Source organism: Hesperophylax consimilis, chromosome 15, assembly GCF_061612785.1.
Source record: "Hesperophylax consimilis isolate HC1 chromosome 15, BYU_Hcon_1.0, whole genome shotgun sequence".
In the NCBI taxonomy this organism is placed as follows: Eukaryota; Metazoa; Arthropoda; class Insecta; order Trichoptera; family Limnephilidae; genus Hesperophylax; species Hesperophylax consimilis.
This window is the reverse complement of record NC_142850.1, coordinates 27559898-27586380: the sequence shown is the minus strand read 5'-3', so window position 1 is coordinate 27586380 and position 26483 is coordinate 27559898. Positions and strand designations below refer to the sequence as shown.

The 26483-nt window shown below is 35.7% G+C and overlaps 2 protein-coding genes across 4 annotated transcripts in view; one reads left to right on the top strand and one right to left on the bottom strand.

Moving 5' to 3' along the window:
- Nucleotides 1–12125, bottom strand: part of LOC149417583 (uncharacterized) — a 44920-nt gene extending 32795 nt beyond the window's left edge. For 2 of the 3 annotated variants that reach the window (XM_089640418.1, XM_089640420.1), the window contains exons 1-5: nucleotides 12044–12125; nucleotides 10559–11400; nucleotides 7141–7336; nucleotides 2285–2481; nucleotides 1264–1454 (exon numbers count right to left, since the gene is read on the bottom strand). In XM_089640418.1, coding sequence (XP_089496544.1) covers nucleotides 1264–1454; nucleotides 2285–2481; nucleotides 7141–7336; nucleotides 10559–11376 — 1402 coding nt within the window. In that variant the 5' untranslated portion in view covers nucleotides 11377–11400; nucleotides 12044–12125. Of the gene's footprint in view, nucleotides 1–1263; nucleotides 1455–2284; nucleotides 2482–7140; nucleotides 7337–10558; nucleotides 11401–12031 lie in introns of all 3 variants that reach the window. The other variant, XM_089640419.1, reaches the window with a different exon arrangement.
- A 255-nt stretch (nucleotides 12126–12380) lies between these two features.
- Nucleotides 12381–25013, top strand: mRpL19 (mitochondrial ribosomal protein L19). Its single transcript, XM_089640417.1, has 6 exons — nucleotides 12381–12532; nucleotides 12623–12859; nucleotides 16378–16520; nucleotides 22028–22207; nucleotides 23356–23510; nucleotides 24725–25013. Exons 1-6 carry the CDS (start codon nucleotides 12460–12462, stop codon nucleotides 24852–24854), a joined length of 918 nt encoding a protein of 305 aa, XP_089496543.1. The 5' UTR covers nucleotides 12381–12459; the 3' UTR covers nucleotides 24855–25013.
- The last annotated feature ends 1470 nt before the right edge of the window (nucleotides 25014–26483 follow it).

Below are 26483 nucleotides of genomic sequence, written 5' to 3'. Positions count from 1 at the left end.
TTTAAATTGAGATATTCGTAAAAATACGATATATTTCCGCGTAAATCGAGATTTCGCGGTAATTTTCTGTCGCGGTTGGCTTTTTATTTCAAATATCTGAATTTGAATTCGTAAAAATACGATATATTTCCGCGTAAAACGAGAATTCGCGGTCGTATTCCGTCGCGGGCGGCTCTTCAAATTCAGATATTCGAAATAAATTCGTAAAAATATGATATATTTCCGCATAAATCGAATTTTGTCGGCAGTTTTTCGTCGCGCCGGCCTTTTATGTTAAGATATTTGAAGTAAATTCGTAAAAATATGTCATATTTCGGCATGGATCGAAATTTTTCGGCCGATTTCCACAGCGCCGTATTTTTCCAACGCGGATATTCGAAGTAAAGTTAGTAAAAATACGATATATTTCCGCGTAAAATGAAATTTCGCGGCTGATTTCCGTCGCGGTGATGAAATACGATATATTTACGCGTAAATCAAATTACGCGGCCAAGTTTCGTCGCGGCCGACCCTTTAAATGCAGATATTTGGCGTAAACTCGTAAAACTACGACATATATCGTCGTAAAATGTATTTTCTCGGCCCTTTAAACTCGGATATTCGAAATAAATTTGAAAAAATACGACATTCCAGTGTAAATCGATTCAGATTTACAAAATAATAATACTAATTAGGACGATGTATAACCACGTAAAAATACATTTTTAGGCGTTTTACCGCCACGGCTGACTTTTAGATTCAGATTTACGATATATTATGATTTATTTTCGCAAAAATCAAATTTTTTCGAATTACACGAACAAATTTTCGTGCGCGGACAAAAATAAATTTCGAATTACGAATTAACGAATTTCGAATTAAAAAAAAATTTGTATGAAAAAATTTTTCAGCGGAAATTTTTTTTGCGAAAATTTCGAATTACGCTTTTTTTCGAATTATCGGGGTTCGAATTAACGGGGTTCTACTGTATACTGCATTTTTACTAATTTATTTCGAATATCTGAATTTCAAAGGGCCTGCCGCGACGGAAATCGGCCGCGAATTCTCGATTTATGCAGAAATATATCATGAAACTCAAGAATGCACCAAGAAGAAAAGAACTCAATTATTCAATTGTTTGCACAAAAAAACATGTTTTATGAGCATCGGTACTCACTATAGATCCATAACGGTACAATTATTGTAAATAAAACAAAATTATTCTAAGTCGAACAGCAATTTGAATATAGTATAAATGTGATATAAACATTTTTTTAATTTCACCTTGCGAAACAACAGCTCCAACGCTGAGAGCCGAGGTGAGCCCATTGAGGGAAGCTGAGTCGCTGACAGAGGAGACGCTGGGACCGGAGTCGCTGGTGAGACACTCCTGGTGGTCCGCCGGCTCCACCGAGATGTCGGAATCTCGGTCCATGGAGGTTTTGGAGGCTCCATCTTCCGCATCACTCAGCTCGCTGGAAACATAATTTGAAGATTGTTGAAATAAATAAATATCATGAGTCATGACATTTCCAATCAATTGTAATAATTTTTTGCAATATTTATAAAGACAAATTTATTTGAAACCTCTTTATTTTTATACATTGCTCTACCGGTTTAGGAAGTGCCCTTCAGGAGAATAACTAACAACATAACCCAGTTAGAGTTGAAGTTCAACTAAGGGAAAGATTAATTAGGGGGTTTACTACTTTTTTGTGAATGAATCAAAATCAGCAGAAATCTTTGCATATCCACTACTAATATCTAGAAAAGGACTACATAATGATTTCATTGATTTTAGATTTTCACGGCCAAAAGTATTATAGTGATTTATTTTTGGGGTATTATGCTGTGTTGCGCTACTCCTTTATACAACGTTTCGGATGGCGCTAGAGTGTCCATCATCAGGGCAGATGTGTGCTTGATGATGGGCTCTGTAATGCTGTCCGAAACATTGGCTAAAGAAGGAAGTAGCGTAACATGGCATAAATAAATTTAATTGGTTATTCAATATATTATGAAACAGAATTATTATTTGGGGATTTTCTGATTTCAAGTTCTTCTAAGTTATCTAATTTTTACCTTTATTATTGGTGAAGAATTTGAAACCCTGTGTTTTTTTGTAATAAAAAAGAACAGTGAAAAAATACTGTAATGAACACTGAGGCTTCATAAAAGAATAGGCTAGATTAGTTAACTTTAATTCAGGATAGGTGTGCATATTTTTATTTTCTTTACCTATGTTCGTTCAATGTTCTGTTTTCATGGATTTTTAACTGGTTTACAAAACAAAGTAGGTACTCACTCATCACTGAGCTCCGACCCGGTGCTGCAGGTCTCCATTGACGCCTTCTTGGCCTTGATGGCCTGCAGCTTGGACTTGACCTTGGCGGAAGGCTGCTTGCCCTTCACCACCGGAACCTTGGACGGGGCGGCCTTGGACGGGTGCTGGCTCCTGTACGAGGATGCAACGGTGACTCCGTCAAAAACGGACCATTCACCCTAACAAATAAAAACCTCAATTAGAAAACATTAAAAAAAAAAAAAAATTCGACCTACACTAGGAAATGTGTCTTAGAGGATAATTATTTTTTATTATTTTACGATTGATTAACATTTTGTTCGCCAGGATGGTTCCATGATATTTCATCAAAATGAAAATTCAACACACCTTTAAAAAGTGATATAGTCATTAAAAGTGATGAAACAAAAACTAGTTTAAATAGGTTACATAGGTAACTATTAAAGCTAGTTTTTGTTTCATCACTTTTCATTACTTTGCATCACTTTTTGGAGGTGTGTTGAATTGTCATTTTGATGACATACCCGGTCACCTGGTAGATTATATACTATTTTTATAAACATATAAACCCATTATCTGGTAAGGCAGTACAATTTACGAAAACATAATTTTGCAAAAAACAAGTTATTATGAAAATAGAATCAGCTGACTCTCGACGCTCGGAGTTCAAAAGGTTAATCATCCATCTACAGTACAAGATTTCTAATTTTAACATTCTTAACATTTCGGAAAAAAGGTATACAAAAAGTTTTAAGGTTATTTAAAAAGTACATAATTAAAAATTTAATTCAATAGCACCATTCCTCTTGTCAAGCCATGCTGTGCTAGAACATCTGTTCTGTCGTGTGGTATCTTGATCAATTCGAGATGAATCATGAACATAAAAATCTTATAGAGCTGGAGCCAATCGTAAGGTTCTGTAGGTCACAAAGAGTGCATTGGACTAGTCAAATGAACATCCAAATTGATAGAATTGCCCTAACATAAAATCTGGGTATCATTTCGTCTAGCTGGAGGCAAACCAAGTTACCATATCTTTGGCTCCAGGAGGGTTCAAGAATTTTTTTAATAATAGAATGCATAGGTTGACCGCCAAAAAGCGCACATTGAAATAACCAGACACTGCACAGAAAAGCAAAGTTCGCCAACGTAAGTCATCAGTTTGCAGCGCAGTCCATTGCCGGACTTTTCTTCGCAGGATCTGAATGTTCGTTTTTAACCGAATCGCGTACAAATCGGATTGCGTAGCGACGCGCTATTGTAAAAAGGACTAGTAATCTATAAGCAGATTTTATTTTCGAGGAATAAATAGTGACATTACAATGCGAATTACATTATTGGTCTATAAATTTGGTGTCCAATGTTCCCAATGTCTATGACTGGTCATGTAGAAAGATTGGCAGATGATAGGACGCCGAAAATTATTAAAAAAAATGGGATGATGACTAGAAGAAAATTGAATCAGAAGAATCAGCAAATCTGGATGAATTTGAGTGAAAATCTGTTCACAAGAAGGCTCATGAAAAAGAAGGAGAAAGTAACAACAGAGGAATGCAAGCGGGACTTGGAGGCCTACATTTAGCTGTAGATAGACAAAAGCTAATGACGATAACACATAGGAGAAACGAAATCAGAGAAATTTTTTAACTAAATCGTAGTTATAGACAATACAAAACTAATAATAAAAAACAAGTTTTATTAGAGACCCATGTAAGCTATGTAGAATATAGGCAACACTCAATAATGGTATAATCAAAAATGAAGATTCAAACACTTAATGTAATTTGGATAACACATCTGACGACTCTCTGAGTTTATTAAAGTTATTACAGTAGAACCCCGTTAATTCGAACCCCGATAATTCGAAAAAACGCGTAATTCGAAATTTTAGCAAAAAAAAAATTCCGCTGAAAAATTTTTTCATACAAAATTTTTTTTAATTCGAAATTCGTTAATTCGTAATTCGAAATTTATTTTTGTCCGCGCACGAAAATTTGTTCGTGTAATTCGAAAAAATTTGATTTTTGCGAAAATAAATCATAATATTTCGTAAATCTGAATCTACAAGTCAGCCGTGGCGGTAAAACGCCGAAAAATGTATTTTTACGTGGTTATACATCGTCCTAATTAGTATTATTATTTTGTAAATCTGAATCGATTTACACTGGAATGTCGTATTTTTTCAAATTTATTTCGAATATCCGAGTTTAAAGGGCCGAGAAAATACATTTTACGCGGATATATGTCGTAGTTTTACGAGTTTACGCCAAATATCTGCATTTAAAGGGTCGGCCGCGATGAAACTCAGCCGCGTAATTTCGATTTACGCGTAAATATATCGTATTTTTACTAACTTTACTTCCGCGTTGAAAAAATACGGCGCGACGGAAATCGGCCGAAAATTTTCGATCCATGCCGAAATATGACATATTTCTACGAATTTACTTCAAATATCTGAACTTAAAAGGCCGGCCGCGACGAAAAACTGCCGACAAAATTCGATTTACGCGGAGATAAATCATATTTTTACGAATTTATTTCGAATATCTGAATTTGAATGGCCGGCCGCGACGTAATACGGCCGCGAATTCTCGTTTAACGCGGAAATATATCGTATTTTTACGAATTTAAATTCAGATATTTGAAATAAAGGGCCGGCCGCGACAGAAAATTACCGCGAAATCTCGATTTACGCGGAAATATATCGTATTTTTACGAAAATCTCAATTTAAAGGGTAGGCCGCGACCGAAATCGGCAGCGAAATCTCGATTTACGCGTAAATATATAGCATTTTTACGAATTTATTTCGAATATCTGAATTTGAAGAGCCGGCCGCGACGGAATACGGCCGCTAATCCTCGTTTTACGCGGAAATATATCGTATTTTTACGAATATCTCAATTTAAGGGGTAGGCAGCGACCGAAATCGGCAGCGAAATCTCGATTTACGCGTAAATATATAGCATTTTTATGAATTTATTTCGAATATCTGAATTTGAAGAGCCGGCCGCGACGGAATACGGCCGCGAATCCTCGTTTTACGCGGAAACATATCGTTTTTTTACGAATTCAAATTCAGATATTTGAAATAAAGGGCCGGCCGCGACGGAAAATTACCGCGAAATCTTGATTTACGCGGAAATATATCGTATTTTTACGAATATCTCAATTTAAAGGGTAGGGCTAGACCGAAATCGGCAGCAAAAACTCGATTTACGCGTAAATATATAGCATTTTTACGAATATCTGAATTTACAGGGCCGGCCGCTACGGTAATCGACCGCGAAAATAAAGAAATAATTGGTATTAATACGAATTTACAACTAAAATACCACCCGGATTTGAAGAGGCGGCCGAGAAAATCGATTTTCGGCGTATTTTTTTTTTTTGTTTGTTCATAAAATTTCGAATTACGTGGGAATTCGTTAATTCGAAATTTGATTTTTGATGTCCGCTGGATTTCGAATTAACGAGGTTCTACTGTACTTTCACTCTAATGTAAAATAAGCAGTATGTTCTGAAACCTTGGATGAAATGCTTCCAAGCACATAGTATAACCAAAAAATACAATAATAACAACAGAAATAATAATGACAGAGATAAGGTATAAAAAGTTGAGATTAGAGTAAATGACATAGCAAAATCATAAAATAAACTCGAGACTATAAAATACTACTTACTAGTAGTGAAAAGATAAATTGGGTACCTATCTAAGATTTACATAATATTATGTAAACATAGAATTTTGCTAACGGCAAACCTGTTTTTTTGAGGAACATAAATAAAAAAAAATATATGCAGGGAGTATAACTACGATCGACATTGGAACTGAAAAAAAGACACATAGCTATCCAATGAAAAACTCTGAATTTTGACAGCTGAGTGGATATCTGTGGGTTTCATTTAACACCTTGAACTTGAAACACGCCGTTGTGTTGTAGAGAATTGGCGGATTTGGAATATATTGTTTATCCGATATTATTAATAATATTCAATGCCCAGAGTTGCTAAACAAGATTCCATTCAATATATGTGCGCGTTCAACACGCTCTTGTGTCCTGTTCAGGGTTGATCAAAGCAAAACGAACTCTAAGCAGAATTCTTGCCTGAACAGTCTATGCAATAATTACAATAGCGTATTATCCAAGGTTGATATTTTCAGTTGTGAACCTACCAAATACAAGAGGTCCATAAAAGAATATTTCTCTGATGGTTTGTGAATAATGTTTTTGTCTCTATTGTTTATATCTCTATTACGATTTGATTTATATCTACAACCTCTCTCTATGGCTATAAATGTTTTGTATAAATTTTTAGTTCATATTCCTTTCTCACAAATTTAATTTACTTATTCCATATTATGCTGTCTCAGTAGAGGTATAGTCACAAGGAGGAAATCCATAATTGGTTTTATTTTACTATATAATACTTATGTACAAACTGATTAAATGTAAACTGTCGATTTCCAGAAAAAAAAAATTAATAAATAAATTAGCGAGATCAATAATTACGATGAACCCCAATTACTGATGAATGACGATTACAATGATCGACAGAATACTGATGATCATGCTATTGAAAAACCGAGCATTTTATCTCAGAACTCAAGTCACATGTCATGACATTTCTCCCAAAGGCGACAAGGACTATCCAATGGTTGTAGCGCCGATGATTATTACTTTCAAGAATAATGATTGGTAATTAATTAATTTAATTACCGATGAACAGCGGTTACCGATGATCAACAATTAGGATGATAGACAAAATACTGTTTAACAAACTGACAATTGAAAAAATTATAGGTGAACAGTAATCTTCAAAACAAAGAATATAAAATAAATCTTAATTTAATACTTACTACTCCAATATCTCTGCATTGGATAGTTTGATTTCTTCTGCCGTTTGAAGTAGCCGAGCAGCTCTTGGGGTTGTACACGGAGTAATGGTTTCCCAGCAACTCCTTTGTGGAGTGGCTCTGGTGGATGGATAGCGGAGGAGGGGACTTGCCCCTGGCGCGCTTCAACACAGTCGAACAACAGGACCCGTATTTACAACTGCAAAATAAAAATAACAATAAAAAATTTTAAAGATTTCATCACTTAGTCTGAATATGTATAAAAAAATGTCTTTTGCATACCGTATAACATCCTAAACTAGCCCGAGCTAATGGACATTAACTGCCCACCTGGCTTTAATGAATGAAATATTAGGGGGAATAGTACTGTATTACGAATATTTGTTATTTCATGTGCACAGTAATTTTTATTTTATTTACATTAGTTCCACGCAAGAGGTTCTGAGGAAAATAATTTCCTTGTCATCTTTGGGGATGCTGTTTGGAGGGTTTTTTATAAGGAAAGGAAGGAGAGGAAATTCTAAGGTGGGTAGGAATCTGGGTGTTAGTCTATCCAGGACTGACAGACGTATGAATCCACCACTCTGACTGCGGTGCAAGGTGATGGGTAAAGATGGAGAAGTCAAAGGGTCTCTTGATGTGGTCCAAACCACTTTGGGTGACCTATGGCAGAGATGTTGGTTATACAATGAATGGTTCCCGAATATGTATCCGCCTTCCAAATTTAAATATGAGATTGTCAACAAAGGTTGTAAATTTTGGTTGCATCCTAGCAAATTTATCTGTTAGTTACGTGTAATCCAAATGTCACACTTAGTCAAGAAAACATAGAAAGATTAACTGTTCCTTCGTGTTTAAGTATCTTGCTCCGGGACCTAAGGATGAAAAACAACTTCATAGTTACCTTTCCTCTCCAGAAACATTTAGGCAAAGACTTTACATAATGTAGGAAACTTCGCTTTGCAATGCTGCACGAATTATAATACAATCTGCAGAACACGTAATGTTATAACATTTCGTCTACTATTTTAGGTAGCTGGATGAATTATTTATTGCCATTCGGCAATAAGCCCACCCATTCAAGTGATATAAAGGTTTAAATCAAATAAATGAGTCAATAAATCAAACACCTTCAAAAGTCAAAGGAGCCGCGTCTCCGTCGTGATACATTTACTCACAAAATGAAATTAGATTACTCCTGGGAAGAAGATCACTCGGGTAATGGTGATGGTAGGTAGGTATCTTGCAGAACAAGTTCTTGGCCAAGTATCAGGAATAAAACAAAACTTCGGAAATAAATTACACCGGTAAATTTATTATTAAAATAACATTAGCCAGTATCTTTTCGACAATAATTTCTGATGACAATTCTGTATAACAAGCTCGAAATATCAAGGCTCGATGAGTCTGGTCTATTAGCGAGCGGGCTTAAATAAATAATAGTATTTACTGGAGAATGCAAGCATGTGGTGGAAAAGATTAAGTGTGTGATGCAAAGGATTGGTATTTGTTGAAGAATTCCGTATGGGCTAAATGCCAAGACAATAAAGTATTTTGTTATACCTCTCCAAAGCATAACCTAAATATTTGTAACTATCAACGCATATGGCATGGTCCATTTCAGCAACTCATAAATAAAATATTCTATTGTATGGCGGAAAGACTAAGCAGTACATGCATGATAATGTGGACATGGAATTCAAAACTTCAACGGAAAGTTTTAGATCTTGCAATCCTGACCCCTCATGGTATCAGATTAATTCAAGGGTCTGTCTTCTAATTAGATGTTTAACAGATATCGCCGCAAGTTGCAACAAAACACTTTACAAACATTTAAATGCTGATGTGCTCATTTGAAGATGTGCACTTACTTCAGTGGTTAATGAAAAATATAAATTTAATTTAGCAAAACTAATTACATTCTACAAGTGCAGATTTAGAGGAAAATATTTTTTGTTTAAATACTGAGGGAAAACTAAATAAAAACAGATTTTAGAGAAGATAATGGGAGAGAATATAGCATCGAAGACCAAAAGATTTAACAGACACATGAAATGAAGTACACACATTAAGAGTCGAAATCCTGTTCAGATCTGGAATCAAGTGACACCTGACATAATATTTCAGTCAATACCGACCATTGAGGTTACTTACTGCTGTCACCAACTGCTCCCACTAAACTCTGGCACCTAAATAATATGGCACATGTTAACAGCAAAAATCGGCTTAATAGGTTAAGAAAAAAAACTAGCTTTGTTTGAATTCTTTCAACACATGTTTTTTTAGTGAAAGAGCGACCTTGATTCATAAACACATTGTCAGTCTACTAGTTTCTGGGTTATTTAATTTTAAATTAAGGGTAAAATTTGTGACGCACTTTGAATGTAAGCTCAGTGATCTTGAAAAGGTTAAATATCATAAAAACAGGTATGTATAATAATTTAGAGCTAGACAGTTATGTATAAGTAAAATAAATATACATATAATAAAATTATTATTCCAATACTACAAATGGTTGATCTGATCTCTAAATAGTGTAAAACAAAGTCGCCATTCGCGTCTGTTTGTTTGTGCGTTTAGTTCTTCTAAACTACGCAACAGATTTTGATAGGGTTCTCACTGTTTTTTAGAATTTTTTTTCAGAGGGTTTACATATATAATACATGCTTATTATATGTATAGAAAAGTCTGTTTTATGACGTGTTTTACAATCAAGTGTAAAAAAATATTTTCGGGTGCTCACATTGCTAACGCTGGCTAATCCAAATAAAGTATATCTTAAAAAGGCGTACAGAAAAGTACGCAATGGTATATGTCTATCTCCTAAGGATAAAATCCAGCAACGTCGGGTACACGTCAGTTATTTGAGCATAAAACCATCAGAGGAAGACATGGGTTGACTGTATTAAGAATATTGGAGCGGGATGGAAGGTCTGAGGAACGGAGGCAAACAGCTAAAGACCAAAACCGGATAGAAAATTCTGACGAGGTTTAGCACAGTGGCACTGATAGTTGAATATAAAAGCTATCTTGATCAATATTCTTTAACAGGTTCACTGCCAGCCTTGGACAGCGAAGGTTTTGAAAACTCTGATATGTAAGGAAAGCTCTGTCACACATATTCAACACGCTATAATATTAAAACTATAGTAGGTAGTCAAAAACCGCATGCGGACAACAATTTCAATCAAGCACACAGGTCCAGCATAAAAACAATTGAATTTTCGCTAAGCTTTGAAAGTTACGTTGACGCACATGCCAATTATAGGGTGCGGAGTTTCTCGAAAATTCAAACTCCGCCAAACCAGCGAGTTGGCAGTGAACCTGTTAAAAATCATCCAAATTCATCAATGAGAAAGTTGATAAGTAATTGAAATGAATTGTGGATGTAATTATATATATTAAATAAAAAAATAATTACCTGTCATTGGCTACGAGGCACATATTCTTCTCAGATTCACTCCTGGCCCTAACTCTACGCTTTCCTTCCACCGTCTGTCTGCCATTCACTTCGCTCCAATCTGGGGGCGGTTTGCCCTTGGTACATTTTCTAAAGAAGCTCGGGGAGGCACTTCTCCTCGAGTTGTTCACCAGAATAGACTTGAGCGGGGTCTTGTTGTATTGAACTAAATCTGTTGAGTGAGGACGGGGCTCCACGATCTGAACCAAGGCATCTTTGAACTCTCCGTGCTCCGATAGCCTCGGTTCCTCATTTTCGATAAATTTACTAGAAGTCTTGGCATAAGGACTCTCGCAACAGAAGCTGCGTCTACCGTTGCACACCACTGCACTCGAACACACAGTCTTCACGGGAGAACAGCGAGATCTCAAACTGTCACCGTTTATATTGCAAACTCCATACTGCACTAAGTTATCAGAAGATGGTCGCACAGGTGAGTGTGAATTTATTTTTGTCTCTCTAATTTTGTTGGGGGATTTAACGTGGTGGGCTTTAGACACGGCTACTGGACACTGGGGGAGCTTCCGAGGTTCTTGGCGCCCAGGAAAGGCGACGTAAGGGCTGGTGTATTGAGGATTCCTGTTGTTCTTCTGCCAGTCTAGTGGGCAGGGGGCCACTTCGTAAGGGGATCTCTCCAGGCCCTCGCTCTTGCAGCGCCTCCGAGCCCGGGCGCGACTCTCCCCTTCATAACACAAGCAAGCGAGGCAGCAAGGGGGCAGGACACTTCCGTCGTCTCGGTATTGAAGGTCGTACAATTGGTCGCCAAAACGTTTCTCCATTTTCTAGTCAGCCTATGAAAGTATCTGAAATAAAAGAATCATAATAATATTGTGAAATCACAAAAAAAATCCAAAAATTCATAAAAAACAATTTTTTTATCGCAACGAAATAAATATTATTTTAAAATATCAAAAGCTAATTTACTGCAAGTTATATCAGTTAAATATTCTTCACTTTTGCTGTGGATGTAACTATAATTTGAAGTTGAATACATTTCACAGCAAAATCTTGACCCGGAAAACTATTTTCATGAAACAACAATGTAACGTTTATCTCGGCGCCTGCGAAGACCATCAATGGAAGTGACAGCTTGTGTGCACTACGTTGATGACGGCGTTCCCGCCAAAAATAACATAAATGGTAATTTCAAAATATTTCACGCTCTGCCTAGTAAAAAAATGTACACGAAAGTATCGATGAATTACGTCGCACTAGCCTTTTAAAAAGCCTTGAATATAATTAAGAAAACCACGTTTTTGGCTGTCACCCACAATGGCTAGCTAATGGCGATGATCATGTTCAAAAAAACAAAACCACCAAATATTAAGAACAGTAATGCGTCACGAATTTAAAAAGATAATTGAAAATAGCAACACGAATAAAGTATCTCATGACCTATATTTTTCGGAATACAAATCAATAAAAGGCAAGTACAGGTAATATTACCACAGCCATTGAATCCGAATAAAAAGAAAACAAGATCAACAGAACGTCAATCTAAAACCACAATCTGCGAAATCCGAATGAGTACAATGTTGCTATCAAAAGCGTAAACTCAAAAATATACCCAATTTTAGCATATTTATGGGCACTCAAAATCATTGTTGAATAACGAATTACAAGAAAGATTTACTCAAGAATATGATATTCATTACATTAAAAACCAAAATGTAATATTTTGCATAAAACTATTGATGAATTGGTCATAATAAAAATGAAATATAAAATAAGAAACTGTCTGATAATCAGTCAGTTCCTTTTTTTGGCAACACCAAAAGTATTTCTCAAAAATAAAAATGGAGGCGTAAGTTCGCATGTCGGCGAATACTTGTTTGTGATTGAATTAAAATCGTTTTTCGAAAATGGCAGTTTCTATTAGAAGATTTCTTGGAACATTCAATAAACCTTTGTTATTCAACTCAAAAGGCGTTTTAGGTATATTCGGTTTATAGAATTACTATTTGAGGTTATGAACAGTTTTGTTGATTATTATATCAATTTTGGTTTTACTTAACAATTTTCCAGGTTCCGTCGAATGTAGATGTTTCTCGGCACTACCAGATGCTCAATCAGAACCGACAAAACAGGCGAAGGATGGGCCAAAGGGAAGGAAATCGATTGCCCCCCTAAATTTCCGATTCATATACCCAGAATTTTTGCCAAACCCTGATATAAAGAGGAGGAATTATATTAGAGAGAAGTTGGAGCGTTTGGATATGATGAGCAGGAGAGAAAAAATAGATTTACCCGAATTTTACGTCGGTAAGAAACTACGTCAAAACTTTATTTCAAATATGGCAGGAGAAGAATTATTTCACCTACCTCAAACTAAAGCTTTGTTGATTTCCGCCCGGCAGATACGACACAGGAATTACTAAAATAGACCCATTGGCATTTGCACGAAGCATCGATCTATGCAGATGTTGGTTTATTTGTATTCTCATTTGCCTAATGCCTGTGACAATTATTAGAATTCTAATCCTATGCTGGGCTAAATATAGATCATGAAACATTATAATTGTTTATGGCCATTTTAGGGATTTTATCCAAATTACATTAGCATGCAGTCCGTAAAGGCTGTAAAGCTCTTGAAGAAAAATTTATCATTACTAAATTATTATTATTGAAAAAAAAATGATGTTTCAAGTTTCTGATAAAAAACAAACAAAAACTGGAACCTGGTAAGGTACTTGTACGCTCATTCATAATGCCTGTTTTCAAATATTCAATCAAATTAAATAAATTCATCACTGAACTTGAATCATCACGGCCTGCCTTTGGTCTAAGAGCAATGAACGCCACTAATAAATAGATAGGAGATGCACATCGTGCATGGAAGGGTGACAGGACTTACTTCAGTCAACAACATCGAAGTAGATGGCATACCAAGACATGTGCTTGACCCGCGGAAGATGCCTGACAGAGAACGGACTGTGTCTGAGGAGAGACGAGATGGAATTGCCGCACGTTCCACCGTAAATATTTTGTATTTGTTTGAAGAGGACAGTGAAGAACCGGATCCGGATATGCATCAGGAGGAGATCCACTTGCAAAGAGATGGTGACCTTGAAGAAGAGATAATCACAGAACAAGGACCTATTAGGTATTTACGAAACCGCAGAGGCACATAAAACAAGAGAGCTACGGCAGAGCGTCACACGGTGCAGAAGACGTCAGTTTAGACTACAGATACAAAACACTATTCGTGACTTCACAATTAAAATTAAGGTTATAAAATGTTCAAAATTGATTAATCAACTTATCTCAGTTAATTTCACGGTAAAACTATTACACCGTAAATAAATTTCCTCAGTCAAAAACACAACAAGCGTGCACGGCTCACCGGCCAATACTGAATTAAGGAGTTACGAAGTATTCGCGAGTAAAAATGGCACCATAATTTTACGCAGTTTCCTAATTTGTGTTTATCTAAAAGGTTAATTTTTTTTTTTAAATTTTCGAGTTTTACTAGTCGATGCGGGTCTAATTTTAACACCAGATGGCATTAAAAACTTATTTTCGAAAAATTTGGAGTTACGCAGTCTACAAATTAATGCGACGATATGTCAATGTCGAACCGCCAGACGCTGTTCACGTCTGAGTATGTAACAACAATTAATACTTGGATAATTTAATGGTGGTCTTTTTCTAAAATATCTCTTGATAAAAAAGAATAACCTTTCAATTTACATAGTACGGTTTACCGGGAGTCATACGAATACGGCTCATCAAAAAGAGCTTGCTCGTGAAAGACTCATCGCTAATAGCGATGTGTAGGTTCAGCCGGAATGAGTTTTGTACCAGACTACATTGCTGGGAGCGGATATTTTTTCTCCTCTGCCGCGTTGAGAAATAATATTGTGTATAGAAAAATAACTATGTGTGGAAAAAAGTTTCATGATTGAAAACTAAAGAAATTCTCTCGCAGAAAAATAAACCTTTCTCCAGTTTATGAGATCTTCGTTTGAGAAAGAAGTCTTTTTTGAAGCCTTTGTTGAAGTGGACTTAAAAAATAAAAAGGGTTGTCGTCCTGCCATGCTAACATTGGAAATGCTCATACCTCTTTGACCGAATGGCAATGAATTTCCGGAGCCAAAGTTGAAAGACTTGAAATCTTTACCACCTCTCAAATAAAATTAATTTGAAAAAAGAACCCTGTTGAAAAAGATGGATTTTCGGGCAGTTCAGATTTTGATATTGAGTGTGAAGAGTAATGTTGATGGATGAACATGTGAACTTTATAATTTGCCAACTTTTGTTGTTTTTTATAACATTTAAATCTTCCTTTCTGCTATTTCTAATTAAGAAGTCATAAAATGTAATTACATTCTGTCATATATTATCTTATCTTGTATATCTGTACCTATTTGTTAAAAAGATCCAACCCACAAAATAGCATTTTGTTAAACAGATCCACGCCAATTTTCATGATTATCTGTTTATTCCTCCATCTTAGTAAACCCTACATATTACATTTCGAAATAACACATAATCCTCTACTAAGTAACAGACATAAGGACAATTAAATAATTACGCATGATTTTTATTTTATCTGACTTTTCCTTAAAACTGAATTATCTCAAAACTATGCTTGTGTGGGTCGGATCCAGTTTGCAGAACTACGTCGAATTAATCACCGTTGACAATATTTATTTTCATAAATATTTTTATTTATTAGTTTTTGTTAAAGTTATTTAAAGTGCAGTTCCAAATTATTCATGAAATAACCTACTACAATAAATATAAATATTAAAATATTAAATATTTTAGTCCAAGTCTAAAATTAGCATTGAGAACATAAAAATTTAATTAAAAAACACCTATTTATTTTTTGAAAACTACATAACTTTATGGGATCATATATTCACTAATTAATTCACAGTTGATAAGCATTTGTTTTTTCAAGCAGTTAATTGGTTAAATGGTACAAAGCGTTAGGTTCCCAACCAGACGTTAATGTATTCAAATATTGTTAGGGTATTCTATTGTAGCGAATAAAACACGTCAGGCGCTAAATGTAGCGTGTAATAGATTTAGGACATGAGATCTCTTTCAAAAGAATGTGAGGGCCTTGGATTCAAGAATTAAAAAAATAAATCACTCTCGTGTTCTCAAACAACAATAATCGTGAATTTAATCAACTTATATATACATTATTATGTCTGAAAAAACTTAAAACTACGCCACGTATGAGAGAGAGAGTGCGAATCTTTTGGAGATAACTTTATATTAATATGTGCAAATTATGACAGAATTGCGGCGATTGTGATCCTCTGCTTCCTTCTGTGTATGTGTGTCAAAGTCCCGTCCCCGAATCCATAGCTCGCTGCGTCATTTCTGTGAAGTTGCAATTCCAATCAAGATAGTGCGAAATAGCGAAGCTCTTTCCTCAAACAGAAGCGTTCAAAAAAGATTAGCATTAAGATTCATAAGGGGATAGTATTTTTTTGTTCCAAGTCTTCCTGGAGTCCCTTCCTTCCGATTTTAAGAATGATCCATCTTCTTGAACTTGCTCCCAAAGGAGCAGCGCACAAGGCGCTGGCAGCAGAGGGCCACACTCCTTGCTCGGCTCGCCTTTATAAAGAACTCTTCTGAAAAGGAATGAGAACGCTTGCGACCAGGATCTGTATCTGGACGTTCCGGCTAGTGTTGAGATTGCTACAGTAGGGCGCTACAATACTACATTGCTACCCTCGTATGTCGATTGAATAACACATGTTACGTCGTAAGCTGGGAATGTTTGTATTTCTTTTAAATAAATAAAAATCTTCGAATTTTAGGTTCCATTCTTGCTGTGACAACTTCTGATCCCCATTCCCAAGGAAAAACCAGCAAATTTGTAGGGATCTGCATCAAGAGAGAGGAATCTGGACTCAGAGCAGAATTCACACTGAGGAATGTAATTGACCACCAAGGAATTGAGGTAATATACTACAGTCAAACTTGGTTATAACGATCACGGAAATAGCGAGGTCATGGTTATAATGAGCAATTATAAAATGATATTTTAATTCGTGCTTGTTTTCATACAATCGTATGCTGTTATAACGAGCTTTCATAATTGATGTAACGTCCAAATATTTTTGTCAACACGATTTCTAAATAGGTAAATACATAATTGAGTTTGAAAAAAAAACCCGATTCTCGAAACCAGTCATAAACAAGACAAAAGGATGCCGCCCGGCGGCTCGGACTTCCCTTAAAATACCATTAGGGACGGATTATCCCAAGCTTTTATGACATTTAGCCTGAGTTGCCGCTCTACGAAACATTTCTATTCGGTAGGTACTATCGCGAACTATGTAAAAAGGGTCATATAAAACCTAAGTCATACGAATATTGGGGCTTCCAATTTGGTTCCCTTTTTACAACTTCTTTCGTTTTGCTACTCATTTTAAATTTGTGTCCGGTTTTCCCAATTTCGTTCGAAAATCAATAAATTTAATGTTATGTAGGATGAGTAGGTACCTACGTACACAGTTTATTAAAATCATATCTTTAGTGATTTGTCAGTCAGAAGTAAACCCTTCGATTACAACCATGTCTAACAAGAGGAAATGTCTCTCAATTCGCGATAAAGTCCATATTATTCGGGAATTGGAACGCGGCGCAAAAAATGTCGAAGTGTGTAAAAAATTTTCTTTGTCATCTTCAACGGTTTCAACATTGTGGAAAAATAAGGATGTTTATTTATCTGCGTTGGAGAATAACATCACAGAAACTAAAAAATTTAGAAAGTGCGTGGTTCCTGACGTTGACGAAGCGTTACTAAAGTGGTTTAGTGTGCAAAGAAGTGCTGGATTTGCTATTGATGGGCCGATTTTGAAGGCGCAAGCGGAAAAATTCGCGAACCAATTCGGAAATGACAATTTTAAATGTAATAACGGTTGGCTTGATCGTTTTAAAAATCGGCATAACATTGTTTATTCAAAAATTAACGGTGAAGCTGCATCTGTGGATCCTGTAATATCAAGTGCGTGGGTTCAGAGTGTTTGGCCAGAGCTGAGAAAGGGTTTCCGTGACCAGGACATTTATAATGCGGATGAGACAGGATTTTTTTATAACTTAACACCCACTAACACCTTTAAATTTAAAGGTGATAAATGCATTGGCGGGAAAAAGTCAAAAGTTCGTTTGACAGTGCTTGTGTGCGCCAATATGACCGGAACGGATAAACGAAAACTGTTTGTTATTGGGAAATCACTAAAACCGCGATGTTTTAAGAACAAAAAATTGCCTGTTGAGTACACAGCTAATAACAAAGCATGGATGACTTCTGAGATTTTCCGCAAATATATTTCCGACTGGAACAGGGAGCTTTTTAAGAAGAAGAGAAGCATTCTTCTTGTAGTGGATAACTGTCCTGCGCATCCAAAAATAGAAAATTTATCCAATATAAAACTTGTTTTTCTGCCGCCGAATACAACATCCATATTACAGCCAATGGACATGGGTGTAATAAACAGTCTAAAAAAATTTTATCAGAGGTTTGCGGTACTTCATCTTATTGGCCAGAGGGAGAAAGGGTTGAATGAGAATTTAACAATATTGGATGCGATCATTCTTTTAAATGATGCGTGGACTAATGTATCACTGAGTACAGTTGCCAATTGCTTTATAAAATCTTCATTGAAAACTAGAATTGATGATGTGCATGAAGAATACGACGAAGAAGACAACATGCCATTATCAGAGTGGCTAAGAACGAATAATATTAATGATTTTAATAATGACAATATCGCAGACTTTGTGCGTGTTGATGAGGGTTTATCGACATGTGGACTTCCAACGGATAGTGATATCGTAGAGTCTGTGTTGCATAAAGACAATGAAGGTGATGAAAGCAGCGACGATGATAATATGAGTACAGAACCGGAACAAATTACAATAGGGGAAGCTAGTGATATGATGGATAAATTAGTGAGTTTTTTCGGTAGCAGTGAACCAGATGATGAAACTTTTAATGCGTTAAGTGTTTTGAGGGGGAAAATAAGAAACATTAAAGTGAAAACATTAAAACAATCCTCGATAGTGAATTTTTTTAGTACGATTTAGAGTAAAATAAAAACTTTTGTTTAATGTTAAGTGTTTGTACAATTTATTACATATAATAATTAGTGTAGTTGTAAGTTTAATCGTTGTATATTAGGGTAAGTACCTATATTACATATATTTACAAAAAATTAACGCGTTTGATTTATAATGCATATGTATGTTTTGTGAGAGCTTTATACTGTGTAGGTTTATGTATATAAATTCTTATAAACCTATTTTGGATATAACGAGTAATGGCTATAAGGAGCAAATTTAGTCGGTCCCCTCGTGCTCGTTATAACCAAGTTTGACTGTATTTAGATTTTTTGTGATGCTTTTTAGGAAATACAGTGGAACCTCTCATAAACACAGACAACCCGTTCTTCGTTGCGGACGTGTTTTAACCGCTCCGGTTTGTTTGATCCTTTCAGAAGGTTTCCCTTGCTAAGAGATCGCTGAAAATTGTTCAGCATCCGTGTTTTATATAGTGCTTACCTTCTTATTTCACGAAATGTGCGTAACTTCTACCGTTTAGCCGGAATTTGCAATTATTATAGCATTTTAAACCGATTAATTTTTAAAAGTGAAGCTAGAACGAAGATTTCTCAATGCAGTCGAAGATTTTATACCTGACTCAAGTGTCAAGTGGTGTTGGGAATTACGGGACCTTTTCAACCGAGGATGTCTGCATGGAGGACAGATAAGCCATATTTTGTTTAAAGTTTTTGTCTTTGTTTTTATTTTCTGTTTTTGTTTATGTATTTTGTTACAGATGACACTCATAAACTTCACTTTGACTTTGGTTCAAGATTTTGCTTATGATAGCCTGCGATAAGCGAGCCCTAAGGGTCTGAGACAGAGGTGTGAAATCGTCGGATCACGACAATAGAAAGAATGTATTGGAGCCAGGAAGGAGTCTGAAAGGGTCGAGAGGATGCACTAGGTGGCATGAAAGGCTGGGAGGTGACTGGAGAGACTAAGGTAAACTAGGATGAGGTGATTTTGCACAGTGGTGCTGCCAAGGTCTGTTATCTATGTGAGGATATTGTGTCGGCGCTCTTTATTGGCAGCAGACACATGTCAGCGCTATATTAGCGGCGGACACATGCCTGAACGGATGACGAGCCTCGTGCTGGCACAGTTGGTGGACGGGGTAGTCTCTCTCCCTGCAGCAGCTGGTACAGTTCCTTCGCTACCTAGGACTCTTGCAGCAGAGTCTCCATCTTCTGTCTTCGTCGAGCGTCACAGCGGTGCTGCCAAGGTTTGTTGTCTATGTGAGGATGTTGTGTCAGCGCTCTTTATTGGCAGCAGATACATGTCAGCGCTATATTGGCGGCAGACACATGCCTGAACGGATGACGAACCTCGTGCTGGCACAGTTGGTCTAAATAACAAATGTAGATCCTAGGAAATAAATTGTACAGCGCCCTTGAGGTGATTTTTCACAAAAACGGCGCTATACAAATTATCCAATTATTATTATTATTATTATTATTATTATTATTAATGAGCACCTCCCATGACGAGTAATTCGCATAACGAGGAAAACAGATCGCGAAAAAAATGCTCCATTAACGAGCGATATTTTGCATAACGAGTAACGCAGAAAGGGCATGTCCCATCTTCACGTCACCCACTTGTGAGCCGGGACTTCTTCGTCAGTATCACCACTGCGCCTGGCTGCGTTGTCCGCATATAAATTGGACGCTCGGATATCGTATCTCAGCTTAAAAATTTCACATAAATTGAACAATACAATACTTCTTGATATAAAAGACCTAATATATTTCACGAACTCGCTCTTAACTTGCATCATCATGTTTGAACTATGGTAGAATTGTTACATTGTCCCATCGTCCTGCCCTGCACGGTTGAGGCTGTTGCCAGTTGCCAAAATAAATTATTTTTCCAAAAATGTATAGAGTTTTATCCAAAATATCACATCATATCACAACAAAACTATATTTCTTACTTAAGGCGATGCCATACGTAGTAATGCAAAATCATGTGTTTTTGGTTTGAAAATTTGGTCGCATAGAAATGTTTCAGATGCTTTAATTAAATACTGCGAGTAGAATACATCTTAGCCTTTGAAATAATCGAGTATTTTTTTGATAAGTCTTTTTATAAGCCCAGAAAAAAATAATGTAAGGCATGTAGAGCTCCTCTTTTCTGATAAGGTATACATGACCAATTATGAACCTAAATATTATATTTTGCAAAATATGTATGTATTAATGTAACTATGATCTTTATTAAAATAAAATAAAAATAAAAATTTAAAAATGTAATAATGTATAGGCCTATGAAAACTGCTTTAAAGTTCAAAATCTCCTACTTACGAACCCATTTTCGGTTATGATTTTATTGTATAATGTGGCAAATTAAGTTATTTATGCCTGAACATTTACAAAATAAAATAAAAGGCACTTTTTGGCCATGTTTTTTTATTTCATAAATCAAAACAGGTGGATGGTGTTAAGCGGGAATTTAAACCTTATCGCCATCTAAGTAAGGGTTTTTATTGATAGCGGCTCAATTTAAAATATTACACGACGTAGTGCATCGCCTTAAAAACAATGAAAACATGAAACTCTAACCAGCTCTAATTCAAAGTTACCAATTTCCACATTCAACACTGTTAATTCGGCCCCTTAGGGTCAAAAAAACGTATCTCATTTTTCTCTACTTTACAGGAGAGCAAGAAAACATAGTTCTCAATTAATCAGTAAATTGTATACTTTTAAACAAACGAAACATATTAATAATTTCTTCTCATTTAGTTAAAGGATGGTATTTTGTGCTTCTGAAACATCTTTTAAATATAAAATAGTAATTCATTTTACCATCCGTAACCCAAAATCGATAAAAATTGAGTTACGTTTTTTTGACTCTAAGGGGCCGAATTATTGCGGCCCTACTACAGACACCACTGGTAAAGACTTTTATCAACAACATCGGTAATTCGTTGACATTTGCTAGCACGACTCGCAAATCACCCATGACATTTCTATAGCTTAATCAAAAACATTGTCAGCAAAAAACATGCAAGCAATATTCTAGTGCTTAAAGCAATGTTAACTTTAAAAAAAACATTCCAGTATTTACAGGGATTAAAGTCAAACAACATAATCTACAAAAAAATAATTATAGGTATGTTTTTTTGTAGATAATGTTACTTGACTTTACACCATGTGTATGTTTTTTGTAGATAACATTGTTTGACATTAAGCCCTCGAATTGACATCATATTATTAGTTTATCGAGCCCATTTGATTCCTAGATAATTGTTAACAAAAATTTCAGATGATGTGCCCTTATAATTTTTAGTTTCAGTATTTTCCACACACTTAACACAATCATATTGTTTCATAAAACTTAACCCTCTCTGTCCAGGTTCGTTACATGATGTACGACCCCCGTATCCAGTCGGTGCAGGTGCTGCGCCTGGAGAAGCGGCTTGATGACAAGCTGTACTATCTGCGCGACGCTCCCGAGGAGTACAGCACCTTCCCGCTGGACATGGAGCCGGAGATCCTTCCCGAGGGGGCCGCTGTACCGGTTAATAAGCTGCAGGTATGGATTCAATATGGACTGAGAAGTCTCAAATTAGCTTACCTTAATGATAAAATTTCTATGTATAATCATGATGAATATTACAGTTAGGCTTTCCTCTTCAAAACTCATTGTGAGCTCTGGCGTCATTACCTTTCTCTCCTAAATTTCTAGATCAATGCAACAATTTTCCATCATGAGCAATGGTGCTTTGAAATATCTATTTTGTAAAGCAATATGCCATATTTTTTTATCTAAATCTCGGACTAAGCCATAAAGCAAGTACATAATAATATTAAGAAAAAAAAATAATTCATGATTGACTTGACAGAAATTTTTTTCTTAAAATTATGTTTTTTTTCAATTTTATGTGAATTCCGCACAAAATTCACAACGGCTCCGGACCGCTTGGAGCCAGTGAGACATTGAGATTGGAGTTGGATATGTTGTGAGGCTAGAGGGGAGGGGAGGGGAGGGAGATGAGAAGAGGAAGGTGGGGAATTATCTGGCTATTCAGATCTTTTTACCCAACATGGCTAAAGCATTTCAAGCAACATCTCAATTCTGAATGGTGGCCTTACACCATGGCAATACTAACATTATTTTCTGAATGTGCTGCAAATATACTATTTTAAATTAATAAATTGCGAAATAACACAAATTAATCAAAAAAAATAAAATTTACTTGCGCACACCGGTATTTGAACCCGCGATCTCCGGATTGCTTGTCGAGAGTCTCATCCCTCGACCATGGAAATATACAAATTTTCCAAAAGTTCTGTCAATTTCGCTAATTTCATACATCGTTTATTAACTTTTTGGATTTTTCGCATAAAATAAATTTTAAAGAGTTTTATCTGTCGATGTGGCATTATTGCCTCTTGTGGTAGATTAACACTCAAAAACAACCTTTTTAAATAACAACTGAGTGGGTCAGCCATGAAAAATCACAGGAATTGATTAAATTTTTAACAAATCAGTTCCAATTTTTAAATGAATTTTCTGTTATTAAAAATATTAGTTATTATTTCATAATATTAGAGTTAATTTAACTAGATTTCAAGCATGAATAACGCACAGCACAGACAATCGAACTTAATATGTTTGATAATAATAAACACTAGTAAAAACGATGTGTAAAAATTTGCTTTTTCTCCTTTATTTTTCAGGTCAGACTAAAGCCGAAACCTTGGATTGAGCGTTACGAGCGTCAGAATCTGAAAGGGGTCATCGATGTCACTGAGCACTTGACCCAGAAGGTTAAAGATAGAATTCCCAAACACGAAAAGCCCTGGGAGAAGTATGATCTCATGAAAGATTACAGGTAACACATTTTTACAAGCGGGTGTATTTCATTTTACTTGGATATATTTTGTATTTTTACGAATTTAAGTCGAATATCTGAATTTAACGGGCCGGCAGTGACTTACGCGGAAATGTGTGGTATTTTTACGAATTTCCTTTGAATAACTGAACTTGAAGGGCCGTCCCTTGCGGTAGTCGGCTGCGAAAATTCGATTTACACGGGAATAATTCGTATTTTTACGAATTTACTACCCGAATTTGGAGGGGCGGCCTAAGAACTTGATTTTCGGTGTCTTTTTTTTTTCATAAAATTTCAAATTACGTGGGAATTCGTTAATTCGAAATTTGATTTTTGAAGTCCTGTGCATTTTGAATTAACGAGGTTGTACTGTATGTATTATGAATTAGGATAAAATTATGCTGCCTCTAATTAGACAAGATTTGTGATGCTTACCTCTCGGTTGTATTAATCGGATAACGGAGACATAGTCTAACCGGTTCCATGATAACTCAACATTATGATAATTCAATATACCTTTAAAAAGTTATATAAAGCGATTGAAAAAAATTCTAATTTATAAACCTTACCAAACGTAACCTATTTAACCTAGTTTTGGTTTCATCACTTTTCATGACTTTATATGACTTTTTAAAGGTGTTTTGATTATCATTTTGATGGGTTATCTGGTAACCAGTCAAACCCCAACTGCTTCCGGACCTATTGCCCGATTCGTAAAAGATTCCGTCATCAAAATCTCTGGTTTTCGACACGCGAAATAATAAACAACCTGGTACCCAAAATACTTTTCAGACAAAATTATAATAAAATATAAGAAATATATGAACTGCTTAGTTCGGTTAAAGCCATTGACTCCACCTAGATTTCATTGTTTTTCCCATATTTTAAGGTTCTATAAATTTGGCACACTATGGCAAGCGATCACTCAAGATGTTTTTGCAAACTTCCCATAATACGCCAAAACTCTTTGGAGTTCTTTTAACGTCCCTATGTATTAATCTTTTAAATGCCGACCTGGTTCTGTTGGTACTCAAATTTGATGTTTTAATATTAATTGATCATTTAAAATATTCATAAATATTTAATAGTGTTAATTAGTAGTGAACATTAATTCACAATGTCACATGTGGTTTAAAAAATTTAAGTTTTTTTGTTTTCGTGTTGTCAGTTTCTTTTGATTGTATGTACTAACCTTTATTATCTTTGTTTACCAGGGCGACCATTCCTGAACAGGAACAGAGTGAGATTTGGGCCGATGTCTACTCACAGCTCCACCAGCTGGAGATGATCAGAAGAAAACAGTCCCGCAAGAGAACTTTCATTATCCCCAAGAAGTCTGGTTAATCGCCATTTTGACTGTTCTTGGCAATACTTATTTTATAAAAATATTAGTGGAATAAATAGTTGTTATTGTATTATTATTTTGGGTGAATTTTGTAAGAACAACAAAAAGCACTTGAAAGATGTTAGATTATGTGAAAAATAAAAAAACTTTGTTGAATTTATGCCCTAGTTTTCTTTCCCCATCTGGGTATTTAGCACGGTCGATTGATAAAGCTTTTATCGATAATGTCGGTATGCTTTGCCATTGTACCCGACCATGAATGCAGATCACCAATGATCAAACAACATTTCGCAACGATTAAGTGCTCTTAATTTATTAAATGCTGACAGTTGTTTGTATGTTGGAGATCTGCAGTTGCGCTCAAGAATGGTGACAATTTATCGATAGACAATGCTATATACTCAGAAATGTATTTTTATTTATTATTATATTAGTCAATGTTCTTTACAGATGTGAAGGTAGCTTCATATTATGCTTGATGGGTGAGAGCTGAGACACTTTTTTAATGGGTTGGTATCTAATGGTTAGTATCTATACATATAAATGTTCGCGTCGGAACAGTATCCCAGTGAGTAGGGTTGCCATCCGTCCCGATATATCGGGACTGTCACCTTTATTGAGCTATCTGTCCCGACAAAAGCCTTAAATGTCCCGATTGAAATTACGCAATGCAAATTTTAATTTTCCGTGCGTCCCATAGCCCAGAGACTGTGGAGTCGATTTTACAGTGTCAAGTCAATTATAACATGACTTGTACAGAGTTCTACAATTATGTTAAAAGGTACCCAGAGTTAATAATAATAATAATAATACTACCTGGATGACTTTTATAGCGCCGTTTTTGTGCAAAAACAGTTGTTGAGAAAAGCGAAATCTTCTGAAAAGTATGGCCAGCCAAGTACTTCTGCTAGTACCAATTAAAGTAACCTATAAAACAAACATATTTACTTACTTATTATAAAATAAAGAAATTGTTTAAGTATTACAAAATTTTTATTTGCTCATCCTGAATAGAGGTGAGGCGTATTTATCGTACCCAGTAAAAGTACCGGGTATTTCCATGCGATACTTTGTACTTGTGACAGATCTCTAAAATACCTGGTTCCAAAATACTTATGAGTATTTTATGCCGGGACTAAATATTTTTAATAGGTACTTTTACCAGGTATTTTTGATGGGTATTTTTAGTAGGTATTTTTGATGGGTATTGTTATTATGTATTTTTGGTAGGTATTTTCGATGGGTATTATTTTTGACGGGTATTATTTTTGACGGGTATTTGATGAGACATTTACCGAAATGTGGGGAATTTTTTCGAAATGGAATTCCGTAGCTACCCCCCCCCCCACGGATTTTAAAAATTTGGTGGGGAGCACCGATTTTGAAATTTTTTAGTGGGGAATCATGGCTTACAGAAATTCTCTAACAACCCCCCCCCATGGATTTCAAAATATTTCGTGGGGCGTATCCTTTTTGAAATTTTGCTGTGGGGAATAATGTTTTTCAGAAATTCTGTAACAACCCCCCCCCCCCCCATGGAATCAAGCTCCCGTAGAATATTTGTGGGGAATATGTGGGGGGCAGAATGTATGCGAGTTCATTATTAGAATGACTTATTCTGAATCAAT